The sequence below is a fragment of the Giraffa tippelskirchi genome, chromosome 1 (genome assembly GCF_054371585.1).
Source record: "Giraffa tippelskirchi isolate mGirTip1 chromosome 1, T2T-mGirTip1v1.2.pri, whole genome shotgun sequence".
Classification (NCBI taxonomy): domain Eukaryota; kingdom Metazoa; phylum Chordata; class Mammalia; order Artiodactyla; family Giraffidae; genus Giraffa; species Giraffa tippelskirchi.
Window position 1 is genome coordinate 202,028,299 of NC_137275.1, and position 25,713 is coordinate 202,054,011.

Below are 25,713 nucleotides of genomic sequence, written 5' to 3' on the forward strand. Positions count from 1 at the left end.
GTTAAACCCGTTGGCTGCCAGTGCTCTTTTAAATCATGTGCATTTTTAATGATTGTCTTTTAAGAATATATGTTCATTGTACAAAAGTGAGGAAAACTCTAAAATGTTGAATGAAGTCAAGTATCATTTCTAATCCCAATATCGAGTTCCTTTCACTGAGGATAAGCATGAAACTTGTGTTTCATCAAGTTTAGTCAACTCATCAAGTTTAGTCAACATGAAAAGGTCAGAGCATCTATGTCCAACGGGATTCAAATTAGGAAGCAACGTGTTGGTGGCGATTGCTACTGTAAGACCTTTAGAGTCTGTTGTTTGTGCTCTGTATTCTGAGTTGCTCTCCTGGCAGGGAGTTCTAGGTCATGCTTCACAAGGTGTGCATTTTGGGGGACATAATGTTTTTTGAGGTTTGGGTTGTAATTTTGTCCCTTCATGCGGCTTACATAACTATCTACTAGTGCTTAAATATTTTAGTTGGAGGTGGGGGTGAGCTGGTGGAGAACTTTGAGTTGAAAAGGGGGGATATTTTCAGAAAAACCATGGATGCCTTGCTGTTCACAGGTCCCCAAGACAGCAGCAGGATGGGAATTCTGTACATCTTGGTTCCGAGCATCGCCATTCCCCTTGTCATCGCTTGCCTTTTCTTCTTGGTCTGCATGTGCCGGAATAAACAGAAGGCTTCTGCCTCCACACCACAGCGGCGGCAGCTGATGGCCTCGCCCAGCCAGGATGTGGAAATGCCTCTTATCAACCAGCATAAGCAGGTCTCTGTGCCAGTATTTAAAGAGGCTGCTCACCCAGGCTTAACCTCTACCTGGAGATTGGTTACCCCCAGTACTCACTTTCTTAATTTGCTTGATTCACAACACATGATTCTTTTAAACTGGCCTTCTTTTTGCCATTTCTTCTCTAAGATATACCAGGACATTTGCTTCCTTAGGGAATATATGGCAGGTGAGTGTGGAATTCACTGCTTTGCCTCGACAGAGACCCGCTTTATTATCACAGGCTGGGAATGAGCTTTCCTCATTCTGCAGCGCTTCAGCTGTCCCCTCCGGAGGACACACAAAGGAGGGGCTCAGATTGCCCCCACAACTCGAGGGTTGAATATGGCATTTTTAAGGAATGAGGGCCTGTTTTCTGGTCAGTTTGGGGTTGGGCTGACTGTGTTTTGTTTTCAGGGAAGGACAGAGCAACAGTCCTATAGAGGTGGTAGTGGGGGCAGGTCACCCCTAACCTGAGTTCCTAGGATGGCAAGAACGAACTGAAATGTGTAGCACAGGAGAAGGTCTCTCCAAGCTCACCCAGCCTCAGTGAAGGGACATTTACTTTACTTGCAAGTTTTGGGGGGAAATCATTTCAATCTGGGCTTTCAAGTGGAGGAGGCTGGACTTACGCAGTTCTGTAGCCAGGCGTCACTGAATGTTTGCAGCAGGTGGCAGGGTGGAAGGGGGTTTAGCTGGTGAGGACACAGATTCGCCCCGGGTTCAGACAGCCTCTGAGGGTGGGGCTGGGCACACAGAAGGGGCAGGAAGTTGTAGAGGCTGAGAGATGCAAGACTCGAATCAATTTCACCAGTGTGGTGCCTCTGTCACGTGGCATCTAATGAAGAATCTAGTCAAGGGGAAGCAGCAAGACAGGCCCTTTGAGGCGCATCTGGAGAGCAGCTGGCCTGGACTCTAAAAATGACTCAGATCGTGGGAAGCACACCTCAGAGTTCAAGAGAAATAGACAGCAGGGCCTTGCTGACGAGCAGAGGCGGCTGGGCCTGTTGGTGGGCACATAGCAGGGAGTGGCAGCAAAGGCCCTCAGTGGGGGACACAGCTGGGAGGGTGACCTAGGACAGCTGGAGCTCAGTGTGCACACACCCACCCTCACCCACACACTTTGCAATGGTATCTTGGGGTGGTGGCATTGTTTGCAGCCTGGTTGGGACCATTTGAAGGTTTCAGGCAGTCCCATGGCATTGAAGCACATTTAAGAGCAGAGAGCAGTGTGTGATGCAGGCTGAAACTGAGCCTGGTGGGGCTAGGGAGTGGCTCTAGGAGCCCCCACCGGACCCCTTCTCCAGCTGTCTGGCTCTGCCTTCTGGTGTCTTGGTGGCAGAAGTATTTCACTGGGGCTTTTCTTCTTGGCAGGCCAAACTCAAGGAGATCAGCTTGTCCACCGTGAGGTTCATGGAGGAGCTTGGGGAGGGCCGGTTCGGGAAGGTCTACAAAGGCCATCTGTTTGGCCCAGCGCCGGGTGAGCAGACCCAGGCCGTGGCCATCAAGACGCTGAAGGACAAAGCGGAGGGTCCGCTCCGGGAGGAGTTCCGGCACGAGGCCCTGCTGCGGGCACGGCTGCAGCACCCCAACATCGTCTGCCTGCTGGGCGTGGTGACCAAGGACCAACCCCTGAGCATGATCTTCAGCTACTGCCCGCACGGTGACCTGCACGAGTTCCTGGTCATGCGCTCGCCGCATTCGGACGTGGGCAGCACGGACGACGACCGCACGGTGAAGTCCGCCCTGGAGCCCCCCGACTTCGTGCATGTGGTGGCGCAGATCGCCGCGGGTATGGAGTACCTGTCCAGCCACCACGTGGTCCACAAAGACCTGGCCACCCGCAACGTCCTGGTGTATGACAAGCTGACTGTGAAGATCTCGGACTTGGGGCTCTTCCGCGAAGTGTACTCGGCAGACTACTACAAGCTGACGGGCAGCGCACTGCTGCCCATCCGCTGGATGTCCCCCGAAGCCATCATGTACGGCAAGTTTTCAGTGGACTCAGACATCTGGTCCTACGGCGTGGTCCTGTGGGAGGTGTTCAGCTACGGCCTGCAGCCCTACTGCGGCCATTCCAACCAGGATGTGGTGGAGATGGTCCGGAGCCGGCAGGTGCTGCCCTGCCCGGATGACTGTCCCGCCTGGGTGTACGCGCTGATGATCGAGTGCTGGCACGAGTTCCCCAGCCGCCGGCCCCGCTTCAAGGACATCCACAGCCGGCTGCGCGCCTGGGGCAACCTGTCCACCTACAACAGTTCGGCCCAGACCTCGGGCGCCAGCAACGCCACACAGACCAGCTCGCTGAGCACCAGCCCAGTCAGCAACGTCAGCAACGCCCGCTACGGGGGACCCAAGCAGAAGGCCCAGCCCTTCCCTCAGCCCCAGTTCATCCCCATGAAGGGCCAGATCAGACCCATGGTGCCCCCTCCCCAGCTCTACATCCCGGTCAACGGGTACCAGCCGGTGCCGGCCTATGGGGCCTACCTGCCCAACTTTTACCCGGTCCAGATCCCAATGCAGATGGCCCCGCAGCAGGTGCCCGCCCAGATGGTCCCCAAGCCCGGCTCCCATCACAGCGGCAGCGGCTCCACCAGCACGGGGTACGTCACCACCGCGCCTTCCAATACGTCGGTGGCGGACAGGGCAGCCCTGCTCTCGGAAGGTACTGAGGATGCGCAGAATGTCCCGGAAGACGTGGCCCAGAGCCCCGTGCAGGAAGCGGAGGAGGAGGAGGACGGCTCGGTCCCTGAGACGGAGCTGTTGGGAGACAACGACACTCTGCAGATGGGCGAGGCCGAGGTCCAGCTGGAAGCCTGAGGGCCGTGGGGCCGTCGGGCACTGAGTGGACGGACACGAGCCTCGGGTGGAGGGCGCCGGGGAACCGCTGAGCTGGAGTGCAGCCTCCCTGTGCCAAGTCCTCCTCTTCAGTCCTCTTGTGCACAGAGCCGCACTATGCCCACCTGTTTGGTTGGAGGGTTTTTTGGCCAGTGGCTCCTGTCCAGGCGAGGGCAGTAGCCCAGCAGGACACATGGTGACTCCCAGTGCCACCTGCATTTCCCCGGAGGTCGACATCAGTGAGCAGTGCTTGTGCTTTGAAGGAAATTAGGTAACATCTTCTCTCATGTTGCCTATGGATTGAGTATGTCCAAACATTGGGAAAAACCGGCCTGCAACAAGTTGGGACCTTGGGATTTGTGATGCCCAGTGGCTGGGCTGCAGGCTGAGGATGGAGGAGGCTGCTTTTCTCTCTGCTGCCCCTCACCTGCCAGTAACAGTCTCCCCTCACCCACCAAAGATTAATGGGAACAAGAAGTGGCCACCTGTCAGGGTCTGATGAGGAACGGGCTCCTGGAATGGGAGTTCTGTATTAAAACGTTATGTGCCTTAAAAGAAACCCACATGATTTTGTATTCTTGTGAAATAATTTTTTAATTATCCTGCATGTGTATTTTGCCCAGTTTTCTGGAATTCAAGGGAAAGTGTTTTGGGGCCTTGGAATGTTACAAAGGAGACAACATTGTACAGAGCACATTATTGTTATTTTTTTTTTTTAGAATCCTGTACAGACCTTAAATGTAATTTATATGGTTTTTGTATGCCGTTTTCATTGAAGTATTTTGAGCTTAAAATAATGACTTCGTAATTTAACTGTTTACGTTACCCACGTTGGGATGCCACCTGACTGTATTCTGGTGTGCTTGTGTTTGTACCATATGTAAGCGAGGTCCGTTCATTTCAGAGCTCCTGTGAGAGAAGGCCCACAAGTACATTGCATCTGACACATGGGATCTAGTTCACTTGTAATTCCCACACCTGGTGTACCCAATAAAGTGAAAGAGAAGGTTCGGTCGGCTCTGCAGGTCATGAGGATGTCAGGCAGTGAGGGTTGCTGGATGATGGAGACACTGAATGGTGATGATTTGGGCCATGGGTGGGGCTTGTCCAGGAACAGCAACTCCATTTGAAAGTGGATATATTATACATCGGCAGATAAATGATGGGAACAGGTTGCATTGCTTTTCTTGGTAAGGTCTGCAGCGGGGATTAACTACAGATGAGGTGAAGATGGTTTGGGGTTTTCAACCTCTCTCCTCCTGAGGTCCCAAAGCCCTTGCCATTTTTAGACCTGGAGTCTGGTGCTTCCCAAGGCCTGGAGCAGGGCTGGAGGGAGAGACAGTGAAGGAGACTAGGCCTTCTTCACCACCCGCCCAAAGCTGCCTGCATTCCATCATTGGTCAGCAGCGCAGCCAGCCGAGTTCCGGTATACCTGGACCAGGGTACATCTGTGGGGTCAGTGGCTCCAGGGCTTCCAGTCAGGGGAGGGGTTGGAGGAGGCCTGGGAATGCTTCTGCTGGCCAGCTAATGGCCCCTGCTGTCCCTCTCCCCTAGGTGGGTTCCTTTTACCCTGGCACGGCCTGGGTGGTTTTCCATGTTTAATGGAGTGGGTCCATAACCCTGGGTTAAGCAAGGCTCAGCTAGAAATTCACTTCATATCCGTAAGCAGTGGCCCTTTATCATACATCAGAACATCTGATAGAGCTTGTTACAAAACAAGCACTGCCCTGTTCACTCCCAGGCAAGTCTGGGTGGGGCCAAGAAAGTACATTTCTAACAAGGGCCCAAAGGGTTCTGATGCTGAAAGCCCCTTAAGTACAGCACCCTGGGTCTCCCTGGCTCTCTGGCACCTCAGGTCATCGTGTACACCCCCTGCTCCTCTTTGTTAGCATGATGCTGCTGAGGGATATAGCCATGCACACAAACAAATAACATGTCTGAGTGTATATCCTGTGAATGTCTGGGAGCCCCCTGGAGCCCCTCTTCTGGCCAGTGTGGTCTGGATTGCATATTAAAAGAACTCAGGGCTACAGGGGGCTACTTCTCATTTCCACTGATCTGAAAGAGGAACTTCAGTTTATCTCTAATTTGGTACACCTGATGGTTTAACTGTTCTGTTGAGACCTAAGAGTGAAAAATGGGAAATAGCCCTCTGGCTGCCCTGTCCGCAGACCTAGCCAGGGAGGCAAGTGGCTGCTTCAGTTTCCCGTCACTCAGCACCCAGTCGTAAAGGCGGTGCTCGGGGCCACGCATGGGACCACAGAGCGAGCAGCCAAGATTCTGCAGAAAGACACTTGGAGGGTTTTTTGGCAGAGTGGGGGAGATTTTGATCTGGGGGATTTTTTGGCTAGAAATTAAATTTGTTTGTTACTGAATCTTTAGGAAGGTTATTGAGCTTTTACAGTTGGTGCAGTTGAATGAAAATGACTTAATTGGGATGTTCCAGAACAGATTTCAGAGCTAAGCTGCATAATTCAGATATATGTCACTCGTACTGTCCCACCTAGCCCCACACCTATTTACACCCAAAAGAGGGAGATTTCCACACCAACTGAGTAAGGTCACATAAGTGTAATTATTTTTAATCAAGCCATACAAAGCCACAGTTACTTTGTACATGCATTTTTTTTTTTTTTTTTTTTGTATACAGTACTTGTTGAAACAGTCTGTCAGAGCAATGGCTAACTTTTCTGTGCTACTTTTAGGGCGTTTCATTCAATGTTACAGTTATATAACTCTTCCCAGTAAATCAAGACAAACTTCTTGGGTCTCTCAACAGGGAAACACTTGTTTAAAAGTGTTCGCTTTGGATGAATTCCACCTCTCAGTTCAGTATTGATAGCTATTTTCAGACAGTTTGTGACTTTCTGACGGGAACATTGAAAATCTTTTTTGAGATGAACTTTTCAGGAGAAGGATGTGTCAAAGTAAACTTGCGTCAGATGACTAGCTCGATACCTAGCTGCTGGAAATCAGTGTGGCTTTTCCAGGTCAGAACAGTTCCCACCTTCACCTCCTGTTTTTCCTTCATCAGTCCCTTAAGTAGTATCAGACACTACTACTGGAGTCTCTAGTAGGAGAGACTTGAGTGGAGACTTTAGTCCCTAAAGTAGTATAGACTATAAGTGTTTCTTGGCCTCCTGGGACTTAATGGGTGCTCAGAAATCAGCTTTTGAAATAAGAGTAATGCTTTATTTATGTGGAGGAAGCCTGAATTTAGACTACCTGACACCCTCACTGAGAAGAACATGAGCCTGACTGTCAGATCTATTTCTTTTCCAGTTTTATTTCATTCATTTAGTTATTCAATAGCTAATACAAATAGCTAATGTTGTAACTACAGCTAGATCCTGTAGTTCAGAGTCACAGTGGAAATTTCCTCTCCCATCCCCAGCTACCCCCATCACCACCAAGTAATGACTACTGTTGGTTCATTGTGGATCCTGCCAGTTTTTTAATGCATATATAAGAATGTATACAATGTGTTCTTATATTTATACCATTTTTTAAACATCAGAGGTACCTTCTCTACAAATGGTTTTCTGTTTACTTTTTTCACATAACTACATCTTGGGGGTCTTGGCTTGTCAGTGGGTGGTGGCTAGTCTGCTGGAGGAGTTCCTAGCAGTTGTCCTGCCCTGAGGCCCTAAGGGCAGGAGCTGTAAGGAGGCAGATGTCACTGCAGTGCCCGCACGCACACACACACACACACACACATACACAGGGCTCTGGAGTGCTGTGTGGGTGGGGCGAACAGAGAGGGACTGTGACAGACACACTTGGCTCAGCTCTAATGTGTGTTTTTTTTAAAAGACAGGACAAGTTAACATTTTTAATTCCATAGTATTGCTTTTTTACTAGTTTGTTCTGTTTATTCTTTTTTCCCAGTCTGAAGTGCTGAGGTTTTAGTGAAAAATGTTGCCCAGACATAGAGACATAGACTCAAAACCATCTTTTGTGCTTTGGAAGGCCTCAGGGAAGTATGCCAGTACCAAGGGAGGGATGGGGCCAATGACCACTTTTTGGAACTCTAGAAAGCAAGTACAACACTCCCTCAACCTCAGTGTTCCAGGATGGTGACTGCCACTCACACACACACACAAACACATCCCTGCTCGGGATGGTAACAGTACTCCCCTCCATAGCAATGAAAACTCTGCCCACCCCAGGATGGCAGCACACCCCTCCCACCCCCCAGGTCATGACTGCATCCACCAGATGGCTAAGTTGAGGTGATATTAATGGTATTTCTCAGGTCCAGATGGAAAGTGGGAAGGGAGACAGTGTCCAAACAGGTAAAGGAGAATTCAGGTGAGAGGCAGCCACACCCCTCCCTGTGCTCCTGCCGCCCCCATTCATGTCAATTCCATGTTTAACAGTTTTAAATAATCATCTTATCAGGGTTTTTTTTTGCTGAATTTTATATTTTGCTTATCTCCTCACCATGGGGTCTTACTGAAAAACTACACTAAAACCATCTCTTTGAGGGAAAACTAAACTAATAAGAATGTGGAATCTTGGAATTTTTGTTAAGGAAATTCACCATTACTTTGAAATATGTAGCCCCATGAAGTGTAGCCTGCCAGGCTCCTCTGTCCATGGAATTTTCCGGGCAAGAATACTGGAGTGAGTTGCCTCCAGGGGGGTCTTCCCAACCCAGGGATCAAACTTGAGTCTCTTGCATTTCCTGCATTGGTAGGCAGATTCTTTACCACTAGTGCCACGTGGGAAACCCTTGAAATACACAGAATAATCCAAATTAGGCTACAGGAGCCCAAGGAAAAGACTGAGGAGACTAACAGGCAGATTGCCTGCAAGGTGGTTTTCATGCTCAAGAAGCATCTTCCTGCTAGATGACTTCCAGTCTCAATTTGCTACACAGCTTTTCCCACAAATAATGCAAAGGTATACTTCAGCCATGGCACAAAGGTAGACATTAACTGATGTTTGAATGACTTACAGGATGGGGGATGGGAAGAGCTGGAATTTCCAACCTGTAGATGGACCACCTGAAGGGCCAGCCACAGGTGCTTCCACATCTGGCCGTTATCTTGTTTCCAGACTCTTATATGCTGCACCCTCATGCTCCTAACCTGGGGAGATAGAGATCTTGGAATTTACTTCCATGAAATTCACTCATCCAAAGTATACAATTCAGTGATTTGTAGTAAATGTGTAAATATTGCAGCCTTCACCCCAATCTAATCTTAGAACATTTTCATCACTTCCTCAGCCCCAGGCAATCTGGTCTGTTTTCTGTCTGAATGGATTTGCCTTTTCTGGACATCTCATGTAAGTGAAATTAAACAATATGTAGCATTTTGTTTCTGGCTTCTTTCACTCAGCAGAATCTTTTCAAGGTTCAATCAAGTTATATACGCATCAAAGCTCATTTTATTGCTGAATAGTATTCCATGGTATTATTTGTTTATCCACTCATCCATTGATGGATATTTGGATTTTTTTAGTTTGGGGCTGTTATGAATAATGCTTCTATGAGCATTGTCTATGTCTGTATGTGGACATATGTCCTTTTTCATTTCTCTTGGGTAGACTCCTAGCAGTGGAATTGCTGAGTCATATGGAAAAGTCATTGATGTTTTAAAGAAATTTCCAAACTGCTTTCCAAAGTGGTTTACACTCCCTTCTGCAATGAATGAGGACTCCAGTTTCTCTACATACTCTCCAACACTTGTTATCATTGATTTGTTTTCATTAGAGCCATCTACTTTTAAGACTATCAAAAGAAAACATTACTTACATGAAAAGATCAAGGTTGCAGACAAGTTCTGTGAGTTGTTCATCAAATCTCACTAAATGCCCTTCACTTCATTGTTCTTACAGTCATTCAACAAGTATTTCTTGAACATGTACTGTTAGCTGAATTCAGCATTGAATAAGATAGTAAACACTATCCCCACTTTTTTTTTCTATCCCCACTTTTTTAGGAGAAAGTTTATTAAACAAGAAAAACTGTAATAACAGGCAAAGTATTCCTTGGGTAGCAGTATTTGCTGTGCAATGATGAAGGAGGGCATGGCACCCCACTCCCGTATTCTTGCCTAGAGAATCCCATGGACAGAGGAGCATGGTGGGTTTCAGTCCATAGGGTCACAAAGAGTCAGACACGACTGAAGTGACTTAGCAGGCACACACGTACAATGCCTTGGTCACAGCCCAACTGTGTCAACTGATGAGGATCAAACAAGCATCATTAGATTGGGTCCCAGTGTTAGCAACTGACAGTGGACAGAAATGCCTCCGTTATGTGCACACTGGCAGGGGTGCTACCCACAGTCTTCTAGAGCTTGTGACTACAGGTGACTGGAGTGTTTCTTGGGAGACTCTGCATTTCCTGGATCTCAGAACAGGTTGGCAGGGCTGTACCCTGGTGCTCAAGACTCCCTGGTCCTGCCTGTGAACATGGATGGGAAAAAGTACATATTAATTTTCACTAATCTCTAACTGAAATGTAGCATTTCCTCTTACTGTAAATGTAGGGGAAAAAACCCAAAGATATATTCAGTGTACTCATGGCTGCTCACCAGTAAAAACTGATTCCTTTCACATCACATTTCAAATGCCACATCACTACTCCAAGGTGACACCGATTATGGGACCCTTTTGCAAAACCTTGCTACTGAGTTAATAGAGAAGCCCATATATGACAATTTTGTTTTTTAAAAAAATATTTTGATAATTTCAATATAGATGTTTTCTATGTAATTTGAGTGCCTTATTTTCTGTGTTAAAACCCTACGTTTGAAGAAGGGGCTGAAGTGCAAAAGTCCCTTCCATGGTGCAGAAAGGAGCCCATCTTTGTGGCTTCTCTTCTGAGACCACCCACCGCGTGGACCAGTGCCCTACTCCTCCCAGGGCGCACTTCTTCCCTGGAGTCACGGGGGTGGAGTAGGGGAGGGATGCTGCCAGGAGACTGGGCCCTGGCACCCACACTCACTCACCCATCTTTCCCACCTGCAGCCTGGCCCCTCTGTCTGCTTTGGCCCAGATGAGATGGAGTGGCAGGTGGAGGGATGCTGTGCCACCAACCTACTTTCTCAATCTGTTTCAAAGCTGCACATCGAGAAGACAGCAACGCAGAGAAGCAGGAACAATGTCTCACTAGCCAAATAGGAGCACAAACTGGTTTTACTTTTTTTCTCCAGAATAAATACCAATATTGTTGCTTTTTCAAGTCTAAGGTGCTCACGGGTTCCTGCCACATAATAGCAGTTCTCTCTGGGCCCACACATCCCTGGAGGGGACAGAGGGGACTTGGGCTTCTGCAGGCTCCATCTGCCAGGCTAGGGTCTCACCAGGGAGAACAACCTATCTTTTCCCTTTTTCTTTCGGAAAAATATTTAATTATTATCCCATAAGGGTAAAATTCTAGTTCCTTAAAACAGTTTTTTCAGTATGGATTTTCTTAGCATAAATACATGTCACATTTCTTTCTGTCACCTGAAAAAAAGAGCCAAACATATGAGAGTTAGGAGTTAACTATTATATGGGGCAAAATGAGGATTATAGCCTGGGAGGCAGCATCTCAGAGAGCCCTGAGAAACTGCTCCAAATTGGTAGGGGGGCTGTCAAGCCTCTGGCAGAGGCTTGCTGCTTGTCAGGAGGGGCAGATGTCACCATTAATGATTTTAGTGCTTTTCTAGACACAAGGCAATGCAAGAACTGCACCAAAAAACTGCTCATAAAGTCTCCTGAAAACATCTATTGAAAGACCTGTTCTTCTATTTTTTTTCCCAGAGCACAGAGTGCCTCATTCCTGATCTCCACTCTGAATTCCTTTTAGGGAGTGATAAAGTTTAGCAGCTGCAGTGGCTCATGATTTAATCCTTGTCAAGGTAGATGGCAAGTACCAATTTATACTTGGCATTCCCCACAAAATACAATCTACCATGTTCACTTTATCTGAGGTATAGTGATCTTATAAGAGCTGGGTTGATTATGTAGGTCCTATAAATATGCATATTCATTGCACAGGTTGTGTTGTCTTAGTATATTTTATTAACTTGATTATACCTTGGGGCATTTTTTACTGAAATAACCCAGCATAAAAACCTGATATGTGCAAGAAAACTAGAATGCTTATTAGAGAAGCTCTGCCTTTGCTATACTGCAGTTAACACGATTATTTAGAATAGCAGTTATGGATTTAATTGTGGGCAAAACGCTCTGTTCCAAATGCAAGCACGCAAAGTTACTGATTGAGCCACGGAAATCACAAGGAGATACTTACTCTCCAAACTGATCCAAGGCGAGATCATTGGATTAATTTATGGACAAATGCTCATGGAAGCCTGCTGTGTGCCTTCTGCAGAGATCACAGAGAACTAGGTATACAAACCCAGCAACAAAGTACATTCTCTAATGTCTGCAATGCTCGGTTCTCTAATGAAAACACAGCAGGGTGAAGGTTCCTCCGCAGGAGTGGGCAGTTTAAGTAATCCGGTTTTTACTCACCAATTGTGCCTCTAAAAAAATATTGTGACCAAGAATCATCTAAAAAGGTTTGTCTTCAGAGTTCCTTTTCTTGTAGCCAGTGATGACTTTTTCACTAACTAGAAACAAAACCATGCAAGTAAAGCCACATACAGTCCTCTTATGCAAGAGAAAATAACAGAACTTGGAGAAATCCTGTCTCACTATTAAAAATTGCATCCCTATAAACAGTGTTAATTTCTAATTCACAAGGTTAGGATCTTAGCATCAGGGAGAGTGGAAGAAAGAAACTGGTGGTGAGTCTTTTGAGTTTTATGGGGACAAGAAGGCCATAGTTCCCACACGATTAGCTAGCAACGTGATTAGTGCAGGAAACTTATGACCTTGAAGCAGAGCTATAACACCACCACCCCAACCGCTGCCGCTGGCCAGGGCAGCTGAGCTGGGAGCAGGTTCCAGCCTGTGGGAACACCCAGCCTCTCTCAGACCTCAGGCCCCAAAACAGAAGTGGTGCAACTCTAACAAATGCCACTAGAGGCCACTAGAAAACGAATTCTAATTAGTTAATCCATTGAGATCTTTATATAGGTCTCTTTTTCTAATTTTAATTCACAGAGAAAAAGGCCAGGCCAGCTGTTTGATGCACCAATTTAAAGAAACTGTGTTAGTCGCTCAGTCCTGTCTGACTCTTTGTGACCCCATGGACTGTAGCCCACCCAGGCTCCTCTGTCCGTGGAATTCTCCGAGCAAGAATACTAGAGCGGGTTGCCATTCCCTTCTCCAGGGTATCTTCCCAACTCAGGGACTGAAGCCTGGCCTCCTGCATCTCAGGCAGATTCTTTACTGTCTGAGCCACCAGGGAAGCCCAATTTAAAAAAGCGGGGATATAAATATAAACATAAATCAATGGAGAAAACTGTGCCCCAGGTGCCCTCATTCCAAACCTGCAAAGGTAGGATCACAAGAGGTAAAGACCCAGGGCAGGGGTTTTCTCCTGTTTTATTCACTGTTGTGTCCCCAACTAGAGTAGTGGGGTGGGGACTAGGTGACTTTTAGGCTTTGCTAGGCAGGATCATTAAATCTGGTGCTAGAACGGAATCGCTATAGACAACAGGGTGAAGATGACACTTCCCCTGCAATGCCCAGCATGGTCCTTGGTAAGGTACTGAAGGACTTTTATTCCCATCATGTCAGGACAGACTGTAGTGAGGATCCAGAGTGTTAATCTCGTTTCTAACCTTTACTTAGAAGTCACTTAAGGATGTGTTACAGCAAACAGGAGGAGGAAATCAAGAGAAAATATGATGTGGGATCCAGGAAGATAGTAAAAGGCCTCCTAAAATTCCTTTCCCAAGTTTCATAATTCAAAGAGGCTGCTGTCTCTCTGTATCCCTCCCTCCCTCCCTTCTTTCCCCTTCCCATTAGCTTTGAGTCTCGAAGATGGCTTGATACCACACATGGGTGTGCACACACACTCACACACATGCATCTCTATTCACTTCTGGGAATGCAATTCTTTGCTTTGTAACTGATTTTCTTTCTTAAAGTCCTCCTGGCAAATTTCTAGTGAGATTATCCACCTCTAGACTTTTCTAGTACTAAGCTCTTTCTAAATGGAAATATGGTGGTGGTTTAGTGCCTAAGTCGTGTCTGACTCCTGCGACCCCATGGACAGTAGCGTGCCAGGCTCCTTTATCCATGGGATTCTCCAGGCAAGAATACTGGAGTGGGTTCCCATTCCCTTATCCAGGGTATCTTCCCAGCCTAGGAATCAAACCTGGATCTCCTGCATTGCAGGCAGATTCTTTACCAACTGAGCTACGAGAGAAGCCCAAATGCAAGTGTAATGTTTCAGTAAACACTCTCATGTATAAAACTGTGACCAGCCACTGCTCCTATGTGATTGGCTGCCTCGCCGTCCCCCACAGGGCTCTTGCTGAGCTACACGATCTGTCTGCTCTCACACTTTTCTCAGGGTTCACTTTTGTTTGCCTCTCCAATCTGATCTATTCTGATATCCTTCTGCTTTCCTCTACCCCATAGTGATTAACTTCTCACAATATCTATGCCTGTGGATGGAACCCAGGGGGAACGGAGTTTCACCAGAAGCTCCTCTCCTCTTGACTTGAAGTGCTGCCAAATAATAAAGCTGTCGCTCACCAGGCTCTGTGGCCAGGGGTCTTGGTCAAGGTCTGTATGAATTCAAATACGCATAAATTGAACCAAACCTAGTATAAATGCCATGGAATTAAAGTATAGAGATTTTCAAGGTGGCCTCCCCACATCAAGGGAGAATCTCTATATTAGTTTTCATTCTGGTTAAAAAGTAGATATATACATATATATTGTCTAAAGTCTATATTGACACTAGACATGAGGTGCTTATTGATTGCTGGCATTCCTTCAGAGTCAAGAAAGCCGCAGATGTTTACACACCAAGCATGGCAGATAAATACTCAGAGCAACAAATTCCAGTAATAAATAGCCATTGTGGGAAAGTAAATGTATCTTTTAGAACCTGAAAGAGTAAGTCAAAAACATAAGCAAATACAAGGCACCTTAGGAACACAATCCCAACTTGGGCTAACAGACTTGAAAACTTGTTCCTTATGTGGTGTGTAATCTTAGGGCACATTCCAATGATCAGTCAATGTACTTAACAACAAAGTCAACCTGAATGCAGTTCCCAAAGCAGAGACTGACAGACTCTATTCTCTGACAATCTGGTCACCATCTCAGAATACTGAAGATGGCCATCTTCTTCTGATATCACAGACATTGATAACCGACTTCCTTCATTTCTTCCCTGGTGAGAAAATCAGACTCACTGAGGCCTGGAATCCCACCATGCACACATCATTGATGTGTCCTGTGGGTGGAATGCCCATACCTGCCTTGTCCGTTGGCACCACCATTTCACTGTTTATTGGCATTTCCACAACATGGAAGGAATTCAGAATAGGATTCTAGGTTAGAAATATATATTTGGGAGCCAGTAACACATAGATGCTATGTGATCCTCAGCACTCCAGAGCCCTGTGTATGTGTGTGTGTGTGTGTGTGTGTGTGCGTGCGGGCACTGCAGTGACATCTGCCTCCTTACAGCTCCTGCCCTTAGGGCCTCAGGGCAGGACAACTGCTAGGAACTCCTCCAGCAGACTAGCCACCACCCACTGACAAGCCAAGACCCCCAAGATGTAGTTATGTGAAAAAAGTAAACAGAAAACCATTTGTAGAGAAGGTACCTCTGATGTTTAAAAATTGGTATAAATATAAGAACACGTTGTATCTCCCCGAGCTATGACACTGGAGATGTCATCAAGGGAGTGAGTGTAGATTAAAAATGCAAGAGGCTGATGTGTTGGTTAAGGGTCCCAGAGAGGAGGAAGAATGTTATGAAAGTGGGAGAAGGATTAGAAGCAAGACCTTTTACTGAAGCCCACCGAATCTCCCAGTTTCCCATGTGGTTCAGTGGGTAAAGAATCTGCCTGCAATGCAGGAGACACAGGAGACTCGGGTTAGATCCCTGGGTTGGGAAGGTCCTCTGGAGGAGGGATGGCAACCCATTCCAGTATTCTTGCCTGGACATTCCCCATGGACAGAGGAGCCTGGCAGGCTACAGTCTATAGGGTCAAAAAGGTGAATACGCCTGAGCGATGGAGCACGCACAAGCACGCACGCACCAGATCTCTCACTGCGTGTAGTCCGTGAGGCTGCTGCCAGAGGACGTCTCCAGGGATGTGTGGGTGGAGAGGCAGAACAAACTGGAAGGAGTAGATTAATTAATCCTTTAAAAAGGACTGTTGATGGAAACAAGCTGTATGCTACTCTGGTTTTCTTTTTTTTTTTATAATCTATTTTTTCTTTCTGTATGCTTTTAAGAGTTTTTTCTTCTAATTTACCAATTTCCTCGGGCCAGGGCCACATGTATTGGTTTGCTATAGCTGCCAACACAAAGAACCACAATCTGGGCTGGTTTTCACCAAGAATTCATTTCCTCACAGTTCTGGAGGCTGGAAGCCTGAGATGGTGATGGTGACAGGGTTGGTTCATTCTGAGGGATGTGAGGGAAAAGGGTGTTCCAGGCCTGTCTCCTTGGCTTGTAGGTGGCCACCTTCTCCTTGTGTGTTCACACCATCTTCCCTCTATTCATGTCTGTATCTGTGTCCAAATAGTCCTGTTTCGTGAGGACACAAGTCATACTGGCCCACCCTACTCCCTATGATCTCGTCTTAAATAATTACAAATGCAGCAAAACTATTTCCAAATGAAGTCACTTTCTGACGTCCTTGGAGATAGGACTTTAACATACAAACTTGGAGGGGACCCAATTTAGCCCATAACACTGAGCATGTGCCTTTTAAAAAGTAGGCACGTGGCAGAGTATTAATATCGCTTAAGACAAATCAGTCCTGCCAGTTGCTGGTCTGACTCTTCATTCAGATGAGAGGATTTTTTCCTGTTTGCTGGAATAGCTCTTCTCCACGTTTCCTTTTTCTTGTCAAATTACTTTCTTGTCACACATTCCGTCTCCTTGGTCCCATCCTCCAAGTCTCCTCTTTCTCCTCATGGTTTCCCTCTTTGTATTTTTGCTTTATGTTCTGAGATAGTCATTCCACTTGGTCTTTTATGGAAGATCTGAACAAATACATGAACACTCATGTATTGAATTTTGAAAATCATGTCTTTACAAATTCATTTTATGCTTTTGGTGAAGCTCCTTGAGAATTCTTACCAGCGTGTGGACAACATTCTCACCCGACTCTTCCAGTTCTGTCTGCCCAAGTGGGAGGCACCAGTTGGATATGTTTGCTGTCTTGGTTTCTTCTCTCTGGTGACTGAGATCTTCTTTCTTCCCTCTCCTATGCCTCATGACTGCATCTCATTGGCCATCAGGAAAAGCTGCAAGAAACTCTTAAGCAACAGCAAACCTGTATGAGGTGAAAGGCAAACAAGTTTCTGGTCTCTCTGAGTGGCAGTCAACCAACTCTCACACAGAGGGACAAACCACTGAACTCTCCTATCTTCCCGGGGGAAAGAGTAAGTCTCCCCACAACAGAGACAGGATCAATGTGGGTCTCCAGGCGACTCCTTGCCCAGCTGGATGTGCACGCCACAGAGATCCTCTGAAACTAGGCAGCTTCTAAGAAGTGACCTCTCCCACAGTGGTTTGTGGGTTCCCTGCTGGCTGATCATCGAGGGATGGTGGATGCCTGGTCTCTGCTCTAGTTCTCAAGGCAAGGCAAGGCAAGGCAAGACACCTCCGCTGTTGGTTCTTCAGCAACCATCCCACTTTGTATTTCCTTGTGGAGACCTTGCTCCAACCTGTGGCTTCAGATTCTACTAATTCTCTGTTCTTCTATGTCCACTGTACAGGCAGTTAGGAGGAAGATGTCAGATATACAAGCACAACCTGCCAGCTTCCTATCACTCTGCTTCCACATTTTAGGGAAAAACTGTTGACAGTGTCCCTAGCATCCATTACCCACCTCTCCTCCCCACTATCCCAGAGCTTCAGTGGTTCTAGAAGGGAAATCCATGTGGTTCTAGAGAAGTTGGCTCCGCCGTTGGATTTAGGGGTGGAGCGAGTGACCTGGGTTAAGCAGTCACAGTGGAATTAGTTCAGGAATGGGCAAATATTCTAAACTACATCAACCAGCTTGCCAGAAATCCTGGGACGAAGACGCTCCTCTCACCCTCCCCAGTGAATGTGATCAAAAATATGTGGAGCCCCCGAAACTGTTGGCAAGAGTTTTGAGATCATGATAGAAGCCATTTTAGGTTGAATCAGCAGTATGAAAGCAGAGGTGAAAGCTCCAAAGACACAAGTTCTTGATGGCATGATTAAGCTCAGATCCATATTTTAATGTCCAGACTCATATATTCTCTACTGAAGCAGTGCCACATCTGTAACACACATATATATGGGTAACATGTATATGTGTGGACAACATCTGAAGAAGTTTCTAGAGTACTGTCTTCCCTGTAATGCATAAGACAGATATGCCATCTTTTTGTTGTGTTAATACTTGTGAGTTGCTTGGAAGGCCACATGACCAGTGCTCTTTTTCCTCACTCCTGATAGAGATTTCAGAAGGAATTCAGACACTCAGGAAGTCACACTCCTAGGCAATCAATCAGCAAATATTTAATTCCTAAGAAGCTTATTTTTATCTACAAAATGAGTCTGTTTTTCTTAATACATAAGGCAGGGTAATGCAATCTTAAGGAATTGCATCATGGATACTGTCATTCATTTATCTTTTATTCTTTCAGAACTCCCCAACATTTCTTAACTTAGTTATGAAATGCAGCGTTGCAAACTTCTTAATTGATGAGCAGTGTACCCAGTCTTCAGAACTGACATGGGGGGATCACTGTGATCAGGTAGATGAGAAATCTTGAATTAGTTCTAGCTTTATTTTCTGAAATAAGGTGTATTTAAGAAATAATTACCATTTTTCCTTTTTTTAAGCTTGGGAATGAGATAGGATGACCACGGTGACAGACAGGTTTATGTTCTCCACCCCCCCACCCCACCCCCACTCCTGGGGATAGGCAGGACCTCAGGCTTGTTTCAACTGATCCAGTCTGGCCAAAGTGGTGAGATGCTGCCCTGTGATGAGGTACATTGTTCAAGACTCTGTTGCTTGCAGACTTGCTCTAATCTCTCTTGCCATTGCTGGCTTTGAAGAAGTGATCTGCTGTGAGTCCTACAACTGCAAGGAAGCTTCCCCAAGCAAGCATCTGATGAGAATTCATCCCTGGTCACTATCTTGACTATAGCCCGTGACTCTAGGCAAAGACTCAACTCAAGTGCCTGGATTCTTGACCCAGAAAAACTGTGAGAGATAAATGTGTGTTGTCTTCAACCACCACATGGTATGTTTTGTAATGTAAGAAAGTAATGCATCAACTTACAGATTCTCTCTGAAAGTCGCTTCTCTGGCTGATGCATAAGTTGGTTGGAATATTCCAACCAATTCCATTGAGTTTGTATTTCTCCAGATAAGAGGTATGAGAATGTTTATAGTAATGCTCTCTCAGCTTAGAAGTGGTTCTAAAATATATAGCATTTCTACTTTTCCTGCCTGCTTTCTACATGCTTTCAAAGTCAGAACACTTTAGCCAGGCCAACAGCTGGAGAAGGGAGGGGCTGGGTCTTCCCAGATTATTGCTGTGTCCCCAGCTTCCAGTGAGGGTCTGTTATACAACAGGCTCGATACATATTTGTTGAATAAATAGAAAAATGAATAAACGTTTGTCATCATATTCTTCTTACTGTTACCTCATTCTCTGTCTTGGGCTCTGTGGTAAGCATTTTATCTATGTCATCTCCCCGAATCATTAAAATAGCCTTGTTAAGCAAGTCATGTCATTTGTGTTTTACAAGTGGGGAAGCTGAGGTTCTGAGAATTTAGTGATTGCCCAAGATCAGAGGAAGACTGAAAGGTAGTGCTGGGGGCAGGTTTTCTCTACTGAAAAACATATTTTAAAATGCATACACACAAAGTCAATCCTAAAGGAAATCAATCCTAAAGGAAATCAATCCTGAATATTCATTAGAAGGACTGATGCTGAAGCTAAAGCTCTAATACTTTGGCCATCTGATGTGAAAACCAACTTGTTGGAAAAGATCCTGATGCTGGGAAAGATTGAAGGCAGGAGGAGAAGGGGATGACAGAAGACGAGATGGTTGGATGGCATCACCGACTCAATGAACATGAGTTTGAGCAAGCTCCGGGTAATGGTAATAGACAAGGAAGCCTGGCATGCTGCAGTCCACGGGGTCACAAAGAATCGGACATGACCGAGCGACTGAACAATAACTAAACACACCCACCCTTATCTATTTATCATCTATGTAAATTTTTAGTAAAACGACTGAAATTTTCTTTTATCTATACTGAGCACTTCCCTCTATAGGAATTTCAGTTCATGTAACTTAGGGAGGCCTGAGGTCACTTTGCATTTCCTGCTTCCCCTAAACCCCTGCACCTCCCTCCGTGGGCTGTAGGTGGCACCTGAGTTCTTATCAACTGGTTTTTCCTCAGCTTCTTAGAAATGTGTGTATTTACTCCTGGCATCCTGGGCTGTTTGGAGAGCTTATTTTCTCACACTTAATACAGATGGGTGGTCTCGTTATGGCCGATTCTTCATCTGTGAATTATTTAGTGTAAAGTGAAGTGCTCACACATGCTTAATTTCTAATAGCAATTTAGAAACCTCTGCGCCAACCACTAGGAGAGAAATAGGAGACACTGAAAGACTTTTTATAAATCTGAGATTTTCCTGGTGAATGAGGGTAACCAGGGATGGGCTTTCACATTACGGAGTGCTTACTCTGTGACTTTAAACGACTTAGTTTGCCTCATTAATCTCATAACATCCTTATGAGGGAGGTACTTTTATGATGTCTCTGGCAAAGAAGGGGTAACAGATGCAGAGAGTAAAAATATTCTAAAGAAAGGGAAGGACTGGGGGTAGATTAACACAAGAGGCTGCTCCCACCAGAGTCCTAGACTAGCCTTGTCCCCCACATAAGCTTAGGAAGAAGAGAATGGGGCAGAGACCTCTTTGGAGAACTTTTGTTGTTATAGCTTCTTTCCTTTATACAAAGGTCAACAAGAGTGAACCACAAAGCAACAGTCTTGTCTTGTGCTTATTTGCTCAGTCGTGTACGACTCTTTGTGACCTCATGGACTGTTGCCCGCCAGGCTCCTCTGTCCATAGGGATTCTCCAGGCAAGAATACTGGAGAGAGTTGCTATGCCCTCTTCCAGGGGATCTTACCGGCCCAAGCATCAAACCCAGGTATTTCGTATTGCAGGCAGATTCTTTACCATCTGAGCCACCAGGGAAGCCCACAAAGCTGCTGCTGCTGCTGCTGCTAAGTCGCTTCAGTCGTGTCCGACTCTGTGCGACCCCATAGACGGCAGCCCACCAGGCTCCGCCGTCCCTGGGATCCTCCAGGCAAGAACACTGGAGTGGGTTGCCATTTCCTTCTCCAATGCATGAAAGTGAAAAGTGAAAGTGAAGTTGCTCAGTTGTGTCCAACTCTTAGCGACCCTATGGACTGTAGCCTACCAGGCTCCCCTGTTCATGGGATTTTCCAGGCAAGAGTACTGGAGTGGGTTGCCGTTGCCTTCTCCACCACAAAGCAACAGAGATGAACTCAAGCTCACTTTGGACAGCAAGATCTAAGGAACCATGTGACCTGTGACCTCTGTGGCACAGATGTCCACCCTGTGGTCAGATCTCCCCCTGCTGTGGAAGGAAGATGGGTAGGGAGCAGTAGTGGGACACCCCAGAGGTAGATGCTGGTGCCTTTGGGGGGCTACCTGGTCAGGTGGATGGGCGTGAGGCAGTTAGGTGGTAGAAGGTGTCATGGGGGTTCCTGCAGTCATAAATAATTTCTATGCCATTTTAAAGAACTAACCCTAGAAATATTAGGTGAATTGGGATCCAACTTAAGCCAATAGGATTTGAAATGTAAGTTTCTATAGTTTACACCAATCTAGACAAAATAGATCCAATCTACACAAAATAGATCCTCTGGTTTCTGTAGGGTTCCCAGCAAGGGGCAATTAGTAGGAGGAAAAGCCAAAGACAGACCTTTCTTACAAAGCTAAAGGGAGAGAGACTGCCTTTCCTAATTCGTCCAACTCAGTAAGATTTTTCGGCTGCCGGGAAGGCTAAAGCCAGCACTCCCTCTTTTGGCATCACATAACTAAAATTAGTCAGTTCTAGGACATTTAGAAATTTACCAGGAGATGGAATCTCTTTTTCATTAAATCCATATGCTTGCCAGAGCGAGCAGAGGTCATAATAAAATGATGAGACAAACAGTACGAATCAAGTTACACTTTAATTTTAGTTGTAATAAAACCACAAGTTGTCCTTCGGATTGGGGAAGAAGAACCTTAGAATTAACTTGTTAGGTGTGAAGTGAGAGGCCTCTGACCGTGACCTCTTCATCAAGTATATGGGCCTGACATATTGCCCTCAGATTTTTAATCCATCTCATATGAGGCTGTGAACTAAGTAGTTACTTTAGTTACTAAAGAGTTTAAGTGATGTTGTTGAGTTAGTTTTAAACCCTTGTTTAGCTGAATGACTTCTTCAGAACACTTTTTCAGCTCCTGGATTTGATCACTGATGGATTTTTAACCACTTCTTTTCCAGAATCAGTGGCTTAGTACACTTTCTCAGGGAAACTATCCAGATGTTTTTGTCTCAATGATATTTGATCGGGTGACAACACCTACCTCGATGTAGCATATTAAAGGTAAGGACTGTGTTACCAGCATTTAGCTCAAATTTAGGAAGTGCCGGTCCATACTGATGGATTAAAATTTGAGACAGTTTAATAAGATAGCACAAAGGGTAAGGAGACCTCATGTCCTTCTATTCTTTTGCCTCAAGAGATCTTTCCTATTTGCTTATTGGGATATAAAAGAAAATGACTTATTAAAATGCATAAATGGGGCAGTGGGAATATAGTTGAAATTTAAAACCCTTCGTGGGTGTGTGCGTGTATGTGTGCTCAGTCGTGTCCGACTCTTTGCGACCCCATGAATTGTAGCCCACCAGGTTTCCCTGTCCAGGGGGTTTCCCAGGCAAGAATAATGGAGTGAGTTTCCTTATTCCATTACCTTCTGCATTTCCTTCTCCAGGGGATCTTCCCAACCCAGGGATCAAACCCACATCTCTTATATCTGCTGCACTCTTTACCACTAGTGGCACCTGGAAAAGCTTTAAAACCATTTATTCCATTGATTTTCTGGAAGCATACAGAGATGTACAAACTATTTTTTTTAAATCACTCATCAGATATTTTGTAGGTGTATATTTAACAGTGAGCCATATATCTCTGCTAGATACTTAGAAGGAGAAGGCAATGGCACCCCACTCCAGTACTCTTGCCTGGAAAATCCCATGGACGGAGGAGCCTGGTAGGCTACAGTCCATGGGGTCGCTAAGAGTCGGACACGACTGAGAGACTTCACTTCCACTTTTCCCTTTCATGCACTGGAGAAGGAAATGGCAACCCACTCCAGTGTTCTTGCCTGGAGAATCCCAGGGACGGTGGAGCCTGGTGGGCTGCCGTCTATGGGGTCGCACAGAGTCGGACACGACTGAAGCGACTTAGCAGCAGCAGCAGCAGCAGATACTTAGAATGTATATTTAACAATGAGCCAGATATCTCTGCTAGATACTTAGAATGCAACTAAAACAGGGACCATATTTTCTTTAACTTGCAGCCTTGCAAGGAGACAGTCCATCAGCAAGCACAGGGTGGCGAAAGTTAATGATGGAAGGCACTCTGGGTGACTGAGGGACAAAAATAGACCAGCAGTCCAGAATTGGGTCTTCCCAGGTGGCTCAATGGTTTAAAAAAAAAAAAAAAATGTGCCTGTAAATGCAAGAGATGCAGGAGGTAGAAGTTCAGTCCCTGGGTCGAGAAGATCCCCTGGAGGAGGGCACGGCAATCCACTCCAGTATACTTGCCTGGAGAATCCCATGGACAGAGGAGCCTGATGGGCTACAGTCTATATGGTTGCAAAGAGTCAGACATGACTGAGCAACTGAATAAACACAGTCCAGAGTTAGAACTGGGCTTCTCAGAAAGAGGAGGAATTATCCAGACAGAGTGAGAGAGTCTGTTGCTGCTTTGGTTCAGCCCAGGCAGACTCCAAAGTGTGAGGAGGAAAGAAGGTGAACACGGCTGGGATGCAGCAGCCAAGAAGGCAAGTCTGGAGAAGTGGGTAAAGAGACTCTGCAGCCAGGAGAGGAGGGCCAGCGGCTAGACATGACCCTCAGCAGTGGAAAGAGTCCCTGAGGCTTCTTAAGCACAGGAGTGACCCAGTCATACTTACGCCAAGAGGAACCAGGAGGTTTTCCTGAATATATTCTCCAGGTATATTTTGTATATATATTGAATATACTTGCCATGTCTCAGGTATATTTTATCTCTTGCTTTACATTTTGCTCTTTGACTATAACTTAAATTCATAGAAAAAAATATTTGCCTCAGCATCGCTAAGGTGGAGTAGTTCCATGTGTCGGTCAGCTGCGGTTGTCATAACAAAGTGCCACAGACTGCTGGCTCATACAACAGACATTTATTTCTCACAGTCCTGGAGGCTGGGAGCCTGAGATCCAGGTGTTGGGGCAGGGCTGGTATCTCCTTGGCTTGTAGAGGATGTTTTCTTCCTGTCTCTCATGGTCTTTCCTCTGTACCTATTTGGGTCTTAATTTCCTCTCCTTATAGGGACACCTGTCATACTGGATTAGGGCCCCATCCATAGGACCTCATTTTAACTTAATTACTTCAGAAAAAAACCCTGTCTCTGTTGCAGGAAGGGGGCCCTTTCTAGGGGCTGAGAGTGGGCTCTTGTCTGACACTCAGAAATAAATTGTCAAAAGTGCTGCAATAAACATTGGAGTACGTTTGTCTTTTTCAGTTTTGGTTTCTTTGGAATATATACTTAGAAATGGGATTGCTGGGTCATATGGTGGTTTTATTCCTAGTTTTTTGAACATGGAAACAACCTAGATGTCCGTCAACAGATGAATGGATCAAGAAACTGTGGCACATATATACAATGGAATATTACTCAGCCATGAAAAGGAACACATTTGAGTCAGTTCTAATGAGGTGGATGAACCTAGAGTTTATTATACAGAGTGAAGTAAGTCAGAAAGAGAAAAACAAATATTATATACTAATGCATATATATGGACTCTAGAAAGATGGTACTGATGAAATTATTTGTGGGGCAGCAATGCAGACACAGACATAGAGAACAGACTTATGGACACAGGAGGTGGGAGAGGAAGGAGAGGATGGGAAGTATGGAGAGAGTAACATGGAAACTTACTTTACCATATGTAAACTAGATAGCTAGTGTGAATTTTCTGTATGACTCAAAGAACTCAAACTGGGGCTCTGTAACAATCTAGATGGGTGGGATGGGTAGGGAGATGGGAGGGAGGTTCAAGAGGGAGGAGATATATGTACACCTATGGCTAATCCATGTCAATGTCTGGCAGAAACCAACAAAATTCTGTAAAGCAATTATCCTTAAATTTAAAAATAAATTTAAAATTAAAAAAAAAAAAAAGAAATGAATTGTCCAAGGAGACACAAGTGCTGACAAAGCAAGAGACTTTATTAGGAAGAGTAGAGGTAGACAGCAGAAGGGTAAGGGAACCCAGGAGGACTGCAGTTTCAGACTTTATGGTGATAGGCTTAGTTTCTGGGTTGTCTCTGGCCAATCGTTCTGACTTCGGGTTCTTCCTGGTGTTGCCTGCATCACTCAGCCAAGAGAAGGATTCTGGGAGGTTGGTAGGACATATGGGTTCACATCTCTCTCCTTTCGATCTTTCCCGAATTATTCTGGTTGGTGGTAGCTTGTTAGTTCTGCGTTCCTTACCAGGACCTCCTGTTGTTAAGACAATTCATGAAAGTGACCTGGCCAGGTCTGGCAGTTTTGGTCAGTCACACTCTAAGTTACTAGGGGTTAGGACTTTTAACATATGAACTGGGTTGGTGGAGGGGCTAGCACAGTTCAGCTCATAATGCCCACTGAAATAAACCACTTTTCCCAAGGTGTTGCTGCAAAAGAATTTTAAGCAAAGGAGCCAAAGAATTTTCT

At 45.8% G+C, this 25,713-nt stretch overlaps 1 protein-coding gene across 6 annotated transcripts in view; it reads left to right on the forward strand.

The window, feature by feature from the left end:
* Positions 1–4,610, forward strand: part of ROR2 (receptor tyrosine kinase like orphan receptor 2) — a 275,853-nt gene extending 271,243 nt beyond the window's left edge. For all 6 annotated transcript variants that reach the window (XM_081523855.1, XM_081523881.1, XM_081523871.1 and 3 more), the window contains 2 exons: positions 559–761; positions 2,136–4,610. In XM_081523855.1, the coding sequence (XP_081379981.1) occupies positions 559–761; positions 2,136–3,581 (1,649 nt within the window). In that variant the 3' untranslated portion in view covers positions 3,582–4,610. The remainder of the gene's footprint in view (positions 1–558; positions 762–2,135) is intronic.
* Positions 4,611–25,713: the final 21,103 nt, after the last annotated feature.